At 48.5% G+C, this 12,153-nt stretch overlaps 1 protein-coding gene across 1 annotated transcript in view; it reads right to left on the reverse strand.

Annotated features, from left to right (window-relative positions):
- Positions 1-66: 66 nt before the first annotated feature.
- The window catches only part of M1AP (meiosis 1 associated protein), a 19,907-nt gene continuing 7,820 nt past the window's right edge, over positions 67-12,153 (reverse strand). The window contains exons 4-9 of the mRNA XM_009866596.1: positions 5,516-5,689; positions 3,868-4,018; positions 2,547-2,688; positions 1,774-1,980; positions 518-673; positions 67-207 (exon numbers count right to left, since the gene is read on the reverse strand). Coding sequence (XP_009864898.1) covers positions 67-207; positions 518-673; positions 1,774-1,980; positions 2,547-2,688; positions 3,868-4,018; positions 5,516-5,689 — 971 coding nt within the window. The remainder of the gene's footprint in view (positions 208-517; positions 674-1,773; positions 1,981-2,546; positions 2,689-3,867; positions 4,019-5,515; positions 5,690-12,153) is intronic.

Consider the following 12,153-nt stretch of genomic DNA (forward strand, 5'->3'; position numbering starts at 1 on the left):
GCCCGGGCAGCGAGCAAGAAGTGAAGCCGAGACTGCGCGTGAGCGGGCTCAGGCAGGGCCCCGGGCTCACTGCAGGAACTCGTCGTACTCTTTGGGGAGCAGGGAGCGCTCACTGGAACCTCTCCCCACCGCTGCCGGCCTGGACACTTGGACAGGAGAAGGAGCCATCAGAAGGGGGGCCACCGCGGCTTTGGCTCTGCTTTGATGCTGCAACACAGGGACAAAATACGAATGCGCCTCGTGGGAAGAGGCGCTGGCTCGTCCAACAACTGGGGCTGTGTGCCAGCTGCTCAGCATCCCCCGCTGTACCCCCTGCTCCGTCTGTGTGCCAGCTGCTCAGCATCCCCTGCTGTACCCCCTGCTCCGCTCTGCCAGCTGCAGAGGAACACCGCTGCTGCCCCGCGCTGCCATCCCTGCACCACCGGGGTGCCAGGGAGTGCCCTCAGCCCCGCGGCAGCTCACAGCCCAGAAGGGCAGAACAGAGTCCGTCTGGGCGAGCCACAGGCAAGAGACTCACCTGCTTTGGCTGATGCCGCTCTGGTCGCTGGTCCCTGGGCTGGGCCTGCTGCCTGTGCAGGGGTTTGTACAACACACCCTTCAGGTATTTGTAGAGGTTACTTTTTAGGTGCAAGGGGTTATAAGCAACTTCCACTTCCAAGCTGTTCAGGGCACTCTGCTCAGACAGGAGAAAGGACTTAATGGCTATGAGATGTGACAGGCAGAGGTGGTGGGGTTTGGTTGGGGTCTTTTTGTGTGGTTTTAGTGCTAAGGGCTCTTTTTTTGCAGGGCTGGCTGTTTCAGATGCTCCATGCCACCCAGCAGTGATGGGAGAAGGGATCTTTGGCTGTGCTGCTACCCACAAGGGCCCCTCTTAGCTGTGTAGAGAACAAGAGGCAGCTGCAACCAGGTCTTAGAGGATTTAAGCATTCCCTTGAAGGATGCAGTCCTGTCATCCCCATGCCCAGAATCAGACGACAAGCTGGAGCACCCCTTCTGGGCACCATCACCCTCACGTCTCTGCTTCATAAGATATCCTCTCCCTCAGAAAAACTCCAAAGGACAGGCATCTGCCCTCTGAAGAAAGCTATAGGAAGACATTTTGGAGTGCTCTGTCATGTTCCAGCTGTCACTAGACATTTTCACAGCTGTTTCCTCCTCTGTTCATCTGCTAAGACGCACAGCAGGGGCTCTGCCCTTCCTGGCATCACCTGAAGCAGAGGCAGACAACTCAGGAGAACGCACAGATTGCAGAATCATGGGCTCACAGAATGGTTTGGCTTGGAAAGGACCATCTAGTCCGCCTCCCCGCCGTGGGTAGGGACACCTCCCACCAGACCAGTTTGCTCCTTGTCCAACCTGGCCTTGAACAAGTCCAGAGAGGGGGCTGCCAGAGCTTCTCTGGGCAAACTGTGCCAGGGTCTAACCACCCTCACGGTGAAGAATTTCTTCCTCATGTCTAATCTAAATCTATCCTCTTTTCAGTCTGAAACCGTTACCCCTCGTCCTGTCACTGCACTCCCTGCACAACAGGATGTGCAGCAGCCTGAATCTTTTGGAAGAAACACAGACACGTTATGTATTGATTTATCTTATGCCCACAGCACCTCTTTCTGCAGTCTGGGACGATTCATGTTCCCTAGCTATGAGGGAGATACATACATCTTCAGCAGCACCTGCTTCTCCTGTGCCTAAAGGCTGATCATTATTCTGCTCCCTGCCTGTACTCCCGGGACCCTTTCCACAGCTCCTGGTGCAGGGCCACCAAGGACTCACCTCCACCGGGGCACACACCCTCTCAGGATGTTCAGTGAGGAGCGCGGGGAAGGTCGACGGCAGCAAGAGCTCTCTGGTGGCGACTGCTTTGACAAGCAGAGAGGCAGAGTCGGAAGGGACAAGGACGTAGTAAGAATGCAGCATGACGTTCCAGCTGGGACTAGTGTTTTGTGGCTCACGTTTGGCCAAAAGCATCCACTTCCTTTTCTAAATGGCAGAAGCCAAAACCGATGTGAACAACGGGCTGTAGCCACTTCCTTCAGGACTTTCACTGCAGGGGCTACTGCGCTCAGGAGCAGAGACACTCTTACCCATCAGAATAAGAACACTATTCTGCACTGTGGTTGGGGATAGTATGTTGTTTGTCGTTGGCTGTTTTAATTGAATGTGAGATGATTCTTCAGAAAAACATCCAATCTTGCTTTATGACTTGTCACTAATAGAAACTCCTCCACACCCCAAGCCTTGATTAATTATTTTCCTAGTTAAAGATGTATGTCTAACTCCAACCCTGACTTTTGCACTTCATACCTCCAAACACTGGATTTCTGATAGGCTGGAGAACCTTCTCTAAGGTTTGATGTGCTGTAGCTTCCTTCCAGTGGCTGCATTGGCTGGAAGGATTTACAAGCCCAGCTCTGGCCCATGAGATGAAGCTGCAGCTTTTGAAACACGTTTTCTGGTGCAGGCTAGACAGATCTTACTAGATGTGCCCTAACTATTCCTTTCTATGGCAATGCCTCCCCATGAGGCTGCAATTTTCACACACTCACCAGAAGACTATGACACAGAGCATGGAAGCTGTGCTGGTTTATCTCCAGTTCATCCCAGTCTAGCTGCCAGCAGCTTGTGGGCTTGATGATGAAGGGCAGGCCATACAGGACAGACTCACAGACCCCTTCAGACTTCAGAGCCCTGCAAACATACAGCTCATGTTACTGAAGAGCAACCAACGGGAAACCAAGAAGACTCTGCCAGGAGGTGACTCGCTCAGGGAGCTCTGGCAGGATCAGCTTTGATACTGCTACAGGCACTTAATGTCTGTGTCGCTGTGGGCTGTCGCCGCAGCCTCACAGAACAGTCCAACTGCAGGGAAAAGAGCCTTTCTTGCTGATTTCCAGACTCCCCTGTACCTGCACTGACAAGAGCACACCAAGACACAAATCCAGTCTCCCTGCATTTTCTATACAAAGCAGACTGTTCATCTGGCCTCTTGGGCAACATCTCACTCAGGCAATTACATCTCTCCTTAAGTGTTTTTGTTCTGGATTGTTGCTATTCTTCACTTAAACTGACACGTGTTCTCCTTCTGCGCAGAGCCAACATCCCACCACAAGCACCGTTACAGACTGCGCAGTGCTTGACAGAGCCTCTCTTGTGACACTTCGCCTCAGGACAGGCTGTTATGAAGTGGCTTCAGTGCTTTGGCTGTGAGCCATCCAGGCACAGTTACCGAGCACTCTTCGGCTACTGGCAGGATGACAAATCATTTTAAGAACAACTGTGTAGTTCAGAAACTACACTTCTTTTTTTCCTATTATTAAACCTCAGAAAAGACACTAGAGTGCATCACTCTTCTTGTTATGCTCCGTGCTTACCAGCCACAGACTGCTGACAGGAAACCAAACAAATTCTTACATGAAGTCACACAGCACTATGAGGTTTTCTTGTTTTTTTACTATTAGTCAATTAGTTAGCTCAGGCTCTGACAGTGAATTAATTGCTGTGGAATCATTAGGTAGTGAGAGAACAGCAGAACTATATTTGGAGCAATGGCTGCAATCTACAGAACTTCACACTGGAGGGAAACAACTATGACACGAATAACATCTACGGTGTTAGTCTCATAAAGCACTAGAGTCACGGGAACAGTGGTTTTGTCTCTGCTCTCCTGTCTGTGTGTGGGGGATGTGCTGTTCCATAACATTAAGAGTTATGGGCGCTGAGCATATCTCACATCAGGGTTTTGCCCACTCGCGCTTTGAGTCGCTCAGCACGTTATGGTGATGTACTAAGCCCTAGGTGAAACTGCACCGAAGCGTGAAGGCTGCTTTCATGCCAGTTACCAAGCACAAAGCACTTAACAGCTCTTACTTCACAACCCGGAGTTTATACAGCACTGTAGCGGGCCAGGCTGCCATCTGGCAGGGAGAATTCAGATCTGCTGCTCTCGTGGTGCCATCAGCCGTTCCTGAAAGTAGAGCTGGGTCGAGCAATCTCTCCTGCAAATCACACTTCAGGCACACTAGGAGAAAGAGAACGGTTTAGATTGCTGGTAATGGCAACACACAGTTAGTACATGAGACACTCAGAGCACTTACCAACACTAAGTTAATATTTTCTAGCAGTAGCAACTATTAAGGCAAGAAGAACGCCAAAATCTGTGCCACAAGGCAACAATCTGTCCCCATCTTACACGCAAGGGGCAATACCACAGGCTTGGCCTGTTGATGAAGCAGTGATCTGTCGGGAACTGGGCAGGTGAGCAGCCAGCTGCAGAGGGAGCAGAAGTGCATTTCCCTCCCTGGGTTCTAGGCCGCGCGTTTACAGCCGGCTTTTCTACCTGTGTTCGTGGAGAAACCCAGCACCCTGATGACAGCAACTGTGGTATAACATGACAGCTGCATATGATTTCTCCGGCCTGCAGATTTCTTGAGTGTGGGAAGGTGAAAAAACCCAACTGCAGGGCAACTTGGTTTGTCTTTATAGTGATAAGACGACAATGCATCAAGTATGAAATGCAATCGTATGCTGAAGGAAATATCCTCACTGCCTGTGTCGGTCTGGAGGCTGTTACGGGAGCTACCACACAAATAAAAACTCACATCGGGCTTTCTGATGTGCCTGTTGTGGAGCATATCCACAAAAGCCACCAGCGACTCTGTGAGCTTTACTTCCAGTCCGGAACCGGCCTGTGGGTCACCAGAAGAAACCAAGCATTCTGCTGCTGCCATGGCACGGGGAACTGCACACGAGAAGCAACTGCAGTGGCACAGGGGGCCACGCTGTGTCGGTGTGGAAGGGGGGGGGGCGGAGGCCAAGGGGCCTGCCAGAACCGCCAGCGCAGATCCCCAGGGCAGGCCAGGGGTGACAAGGCTGTCAACAGCTCAAGCGAAACACCTACATCTGCTGTGTCAGTGCTTTCGACGCTCACCCAAGGGTGGATTAGGGATTTGGACTTAGAAAGGTTTGGAAAGAAAAAGAAAAATTATGTATTCCTTATAAATTTCCCCATGCATTACTGTAACTGCTGGCAGCTCCAGCTGGAACATGAGCTCTTTTACTGCTAAATCAATAGATAGGAATACAAGCCAAGTCCCTTTGTAAGACAGCCTTTATTTAAGTGCAGCTCTGGCACAGACTGAATATCAAGCACAAGGAACACAATTTTTAGGGCTGCACAGCTGAGCCAGAAGGTCCTTGGCTCTCAATATGTAAAGCCTCTTTTACCTTGAGCAAGAGGCTATAAATTCACGTACTCTTGCACGCATGTTTGTGCTGCAGAACAGAAATGAATTACAGCACCAGCAGCCGCAGGACATGGCTCCAACCTAAAAGTGTTCCAAGCAAATGGCTCCTCTCAGCCCGAGACAACAGAAACTCCTGAGATCTTTCAAAGCCACAGAGAGGCCTTGCTTGGCTCTCTAAATGTGAGGGAACGTGCCCATAGGGCAGGCCTGGGTAATCTTTACGGCTGTGAGATTTAAGGGCTCCCTGCAGACGGGGAGAGAGAATGAAATACTTAGGGCGGTCTTGGGTGCAGCGGCGTGGCTGAAGCCTCCTGTGGGAAGGAGGAGGTGGAGGTGCTCTCTCTCGGTGCCATAGTCGTGGAGCCACGTTTTAAACAGCATCTCCAAGCTGATGACGTTGTCCTCTATGGTTTGCACATCAATGTCCATTCCTAGGATTGCAACGTCTGCAGAAAGAAAAGGTAGAAAAGCACAAATATTTTCAGCTGTAGAAAAGAACTTCTGTTTGCGCCTTCCACCGGACCGCACCTCCCTAGGCCCTCAAGTGCTTTCCCAGAAGTGCCTCGGAAGCCATTCATTCCCTCACCTGTCACAGCTCTGGGACACCAGCCCTCTGCAAAGGACCTTGCTGGAAGCTGGGCTGCTCCACAGGGCACCGGGGCCGGTGGGTGCACTGGCTACTGCGGTCTTCCGCAGACTAACTGGGACTGATGCAAACCACCCTCTGCTGTGGTCACCTCAGCACTGGCCTCAGAAACTCTCCTCTCAATTTCAAACCACCTCAACCTTTTCTCTCCCGAAGGGACCCTGGATACGTGATGCTGTGAGAAATCAGAGAGACTGCAGAACGGATGTGCTAATGATACTAACGGGGAATTCTGTAGCAGTGATGGAGAAGTACTGCTCCTCAGGCAGAAGATGAACATTACTTTGCGATATGGCCCCGTGACTAAACTGCTGAACAACCTCAGTGTCTAATAAAGGAGCAGCTGGTCACACCTGAGAAGAACAGAAGCAAAACTTGAAATAGTCCTGACCCACGCAGAGGACCTGTGTCAGCAGGTCACTCCTCAAGTGCTGCTTGGTTACACAGCGAGCCCACAGCACAACATCCTCGCAGGTAAAACAAGTCAAAACCTTCCAGCACCATTGTGTTTCACATCAAACAAGTGACATGCACAAAAGTTAGGGACTTGTTAAAAAGAAATTAAAAGGAGAAAGTAAAAATGTTTGCAAGGACGTAGCTACCACATTGGAGGTGCAGAGCAGATGTATGTGGTCCAGCACAGGAATGGAGAAATATAGGCTGGACAGCAGAGTTAGGGAGGTCATGAACAAGATCAAACCCTTGCAAAGAAACCTCAAAACTCCAACCACTCCAAATGATAACTCAAATGTGTGTCCAAATGAGAAGCTAGCATAAAGTCTAGCAAAGTAAGTAACTTGAAAAAATAGAATAAGTAAACAAAATTATCATTTGCAAAATGTGTAAAATGTCATATACCCGTTTGTAAACATCAAAGGAACAGGCCCGGTAGCTTTAGCAGGCTCACCAGACAGCCAGGACGTGAAAAACGTGTTCGGAGAAGACGAATACACAGCAGAAATAGCCTTCCCCCCACCTCCCCACCCCGCAATGTGTTTACCCGGCCAGCTGGGGACTAAAATACAGTGCTACATCCATCTGCAATGAGAAATCTTTTCTTTATGCCTAAGTATTTATAGTTTGCAAAAATGGCACCATGCATCTGCTCCCACATTAAAAAAACCCAACAAACCCCCCCAAAACTAAATAAGACATTCATCAATTTCCTTCCACATGGCAAATAATCCCAGGCTAATACAAGGACTGTAATTCTTCAAATGGTCTGCAACTTGCAAACGTGCTTTCTGTGGTGTGGCCAGCCCAAAAACTCTTTCTTACTGTCTCCACGTCCCAGCCTTGAGGAGGGCACCAAGGTGGTGTTGGGGATGCCTCTGCCTGGGAGAGTCAGCTCTCGCTTACGACGCGGACCCTTCACGCTGTCCTTGCTGCTCAAGCCTTTCCTCCTCCTCTGTGTCTGGTCTGACTGCCCTTGGCTGCAAGGGCATTGCATTCTTTTTTTTTTTTTTTCTTAGTTCTTATTGCTACTGTGCCCTGCCCCAGGCTTCTCTGGTGCTGGTAGGAAAATGGGTTCCTCCCCCATGGAGCACCGCTGGAGGATCCTCTGGTGGAAGGGAATGTCCTGCCTCCCTCTGGAGCTCTGGGTGCCATCTCTCACTTGTCCCGATGCCACGAGCCTGGCTCTAGTTTCCCTGCAGACCGCACTAACACACCGGGGTTTTTTTAGCTGTGATGCACTCCCCGCATTTTTTAGAGTCGGGTTTCTCTCTGGGATGTGCACTGAAGATGACATTAACAGTTCAGAAGACAAAGCACCAGGAACTGCACATACTTTACTGTGACAAATAGTGTACACACAGGTGACAGGGGTATTATCTGTGTTTTGAGAGGCTGGTAAATGTTTTAGTCCTTTCCTCAGTAAATATTTTCCTATTGTTTAATTTTCTTTTCTGATATGCAACCACTCCCTCATCTTAAGTTGGCCCAATACATGGCAATTGTAAAAAGAAACCCATCGCATCGCTGCCGCCCATTCTGAGGAGGAAGAGGTTGGGATGCTGACATCCACAGAGCAATGGGTCTTCCAGCTGGGCAGCAGTCTGCAGAGCACATATGGAAAAAGGTTCCCTGGGACTTCCAGAAGATGCATTATGTTCATAAAAAATGTATTAGTGCTTTATCTTCAGTGCTTGGGGTTTGTTTTCCCCAAACAGAAACAGACAGGGCAGGTATCTGTATCACATGCGAGGATTAACCTTCCTTAGCACGTGCTTTAGCGATGCTCAGAGGCTTTAAGTCCCGGTGATCGGATGGGGGCAAGAAAGAGATTGTAATTCTCTTGCTGTCAGTCAGAGGCCGGTCCAGTGCACCCTCTCAGTTACTCCCACACCTGCTGTGACCCTGCTCTCCTGACGGGATTTATAGTACAGCCTGGTGTCTGCTCCTGTCTGCAGCCTGGCAAGCCCTGATGTTTTACCATTACAGAAATGTTGCGGATTTAGTCTCTGTCTCCCAGAGACGCTGCTCCGCAGTTCTGAAAAAGGAATCCCTGTTACTTGTCACTCTGTCTAGAGATGTACTCTGCCAAGGAGGTTGCTCTTGTGAAAAAACCAGCAAGCCAACCACAGCGCTTCAGAACACTGGAGTATTTTCTAGCTGCATTAGCCTGGAAATGAGCCTACGAGAGGGGATATCCTGATTGGGCCTTCCTTCTTTCAGGAAATTGTAACTGTATGTTGCTTTTTTTTTTTCTTTTTCTTTTTTTCCCCCTGCTACAGCAAACAAGAGAGGAAGTTTTCTGGGTGAGTGGAAAAATCGGCTGCTTTCTCAGGATGCAGATTTTGCATCTGCACATCTTCTCGGCTTTGGAAGAAGCAATTTGTACCCTAGTGCTATGTGGCAGTAAAACCCCCCCAATAACGCTCAGGATTGGTCCATGAGCGGGTCAGGATCTCACTGCAGCAGCCACAGGACGAGCGAGGCCATGAGATGCTCTGAGCCTTGCAGCTCCTACGGTCCCACAGAACACCCAAACGAAGGAAGTGGGGCAGTACCACGCTCTCTGTAGGAGTCTAAGAAGAAAACGCAAGCTTCTCACCAAACTGTCCATTAGAGTGTCTTGAAATCACGGGGCACAAGCCCGTTTTCTCTGGCTAGACAATGCAGTGACAGGTCCCACTGACAGCCCGAGCCAAGTGCCACCCAAGTGCCACCTCCTGCATGGCTGAAGCTCAGGCCTGTCCGTGCTTTCCCTGCTGCAAGTCTTGAACACGACACTCAGGAGCACAATCGACACCGTAGGTATTTTTTTCTTGCACACAGAGAAACTTCCAGCCTGGACCAGATATTTAACAAGCCCAGTTTAACAAGGATGTTTCTGTGTATCTGACATTTGCCGAAGATGACTGCTTCATAGAGACAGGGAGTAACTGCTCCAACGTGCCTCAAACCCTGGTTTTGCCCCATGTTCATTAATTAGAATTTGTCTTACGTCCTTCCATTTCACTTCCATAATTCCACAGAGAGTTGGGGCAGAAGGAGGGAGCACAGCTCACTGTTTAATTCCAATGGCTCTATCTCAGTACCGGTTTGTTACTCCCACAAAAGGGCTGCAGATCTACAGGAGTTCTCTGCAGACAGGAAGACAAGGTAGCCCCTACAGCACAGATTTGCAAGTCAAGTGAAAACACACTCACTTCTCCTTTTCCCAGGAGTGAGAGTCCTGGGTTTCCTGATTTCAAACAGTTTTGAGAGAGGAATGGAATGGAGAGGAGGGATTTAGGAGCGTTTCTTTTAATAACAATGCCTTACACGGTACATGAAATTAAGATTTTAGTTCTTCCTGGAAATTTTGGCAACTTCCTTCATTCCAGTATGCCCTGAATAATTGCTGTAATTGTTAACCAAGTCTCAGAGCTTCCAAACATCCTTTTATCTAAAAAAGAAAAAAACCAAACCTGCATTTATTCCAGTGATCTTCTTAACACAGAAGGTTACAAAAGACCTGAACGTAATCACTATTTATAAAGACAGTTCACAGCTCCTTATTTCTTAAGTGTTTTCCTGTGCCATGGCTTTTATATATAGGTATGTATGTCCAATAATCTCAGTTTTGTTATGGAAGTCTTAAAACAACAACTGCGTAGAAAGTGTGAGAGAGCGTGGGACTGTTTTTCCCTGTCCCACTGTGATGGCAGTTCTCAGGCAGGAGAACAGCTCTTGCCGTGTTTGCTGAAACAGCTTTGTCAGCTGTTGCAAGTTTCTGCAGTGAAACAGATTGTCTAGTGAATGTTTCAGTTCACGTAGCAAGCAGTTATAGAAGGTAAGTTTTTGCGATGCTTTTCGAAACATCATTTGAGAGACGTACGCTGCACTATTGAACGTAATAAAGGCAAAACTTTGCTGCCTGTTCAACCCCTCCGTGTTTCAGCATCAGCCATTCTTGGAAATCCCACATCCTCATGCAATTTCCACTAAGTTTATTCGTTTTTCCTGCCTTTTCCTAATATATTTAGTTTGTGCTGTTTTGAAGGTCACAGAATTAAAAGATTCTGAAGAAGTACAATGTTGGGCTTAGGGAAGAACATGTCAGAGCTACCGCAGTGCAGTCAAGGCCAGAAGTCAGATATGAAGGCGCTCAGCCCCTTCATACCCGAGAAACACCCACACCGGGGAGGAGCAGAGGTGCCGGCACCAGCTGCCTCCTGCCTGGCAGCAAGGCTGCTTGGACAGGAATACCCAGAATGGTTGGGCAAAAAATCCAGTGTGCACCCCGGTGTCAGAAGGTGCGTTGGACAGGAGGGCTTCCTGATCTGGGGACCAGATTTAAACCATCCTTTCCGAAAATTCAGGACAGTGGAATGGAAGAACGTTGAGGCAGTCTGGCTGGCAGGACACAGCTGGAAATCCGCATGAAGCAGACACAGGGTCCAGCAGCTGGAAGGGCAGAGAGAGACTGACTGCACCACGGCACAAAGACCCTTCCTGAAACCCCCTCAGAAACCATCTCCACGCTCACTGCCACACAAAAAGAGGCCGGTAGGGCCAACCAAGAGCTCAAACTCTAACAATCTAACATTAAAACCCTAGAGCAGGTCAGAAGGGATTCTGTGAGCAATTTACCAAAGCTGTGGCAAACATGGCAACCATTACAAATAGGTTAATTTTTTTCCAGCTAATCAGATTCACAACATTTTAAGATCTCTGAGCTCTGACAGAAAAAATAAATTTGAAACTCATTTGCTTCCAATAAGCTGAGATGGAGAGGGCACAAAATGAATTTCTCAGGCAGAGGATTTAAAAATAGATAATTTTTCAGTGTGCTACAAATATAAACACAGGATGCGATGTCCCAGCAATGCTCTAGATATTAAAAATGCAAGTAGGTTCAAACAGCCACTAAGCAAACCAATGGAAGAAACATCCATAATGGGACAAACCTCATAACTAAGTGCTGCATTGCAATGTTTATTTTGTAGTGGGGTTGGGCTGCAGTTGGACGCAGCACTAATTCTTGCATTTCTTGCATGCTAGATCTTGCAAACTGCAATTTTATTAGGCTTGTAGAAACAGAGGAAAGGAGCTCCAAAAGATAAAAAAGTCCTATTCATAAATCATTTGGATCTTTTCCCAAATTATCTGGCCTATCCATCCCCTGGTGCTCCCTTTAGAGAGCAAATACATCATCTGAGTCTTCTCAGAGCAGATGACTCGGAAAATTAGAATTCTATAATTTGAAATTTCAGCATCCTTTGCATCTCCATTTATATTTTACTTCCCTTTAACAGGTGAAAGGGCTACACAACTTCACTTTTAAAAGCAGTATGGTGGGGTTTGCCTGCCCGTGTCTGATTTGCTCTGCCCCCAGGTCAGAGGGAGAGGCAGCCGTTGTCTGTCGCGAGAGATACCTCGGCAGTGCCAGGCTGCGGGTGGCAAAAAACAGAGTAAATTCCTGCTCTTCGGCACTCACCAGCCTCAAGAAAGAGCTGAAGTAACTGAGCAGTTTGAAAGTTCGGTAAAATGGAACACAGAAATGAAAGTTTCAGTTACAGCAGCACTGCAATGTGCAGGCTCTACCACTGAACCGTGGGGGTACTGGATTTTTGATCACCTTCTGGCTGGTTTACTTAAAGGGAGGTGCTCAGCCCCTTTTGCCCAAAGCAGGAGCTAACAGGAACTTCTGTTTCTGAATTTCTCGTTACTATAGCTTATATTTTCACTCTCGAAAACTGTCAGGTTAAGGGAGAAGTTCCTCACTGATATGGCCAGGAAAAGTAACCTTGAGGGGCTGGGGTGTACTCACTCTTT

This window comes from Apaloderma vittatum, unplaced genomic scaffold (genome assembly GCF_000703405.1).
Source record: "Apaloderma vittatum isolate BGI_N311 unplaced genomic scaffold, ASM70340v1 scaffold7543, whole genome shotgun sequence".
NCBI classification, from domain to species: domain Eukaryota; kingdom Metazoa; phylum Chordata; class Aves; order Trogoniformes; family Trogonidae; genus Apaloderma; species Apaloderma vittatum.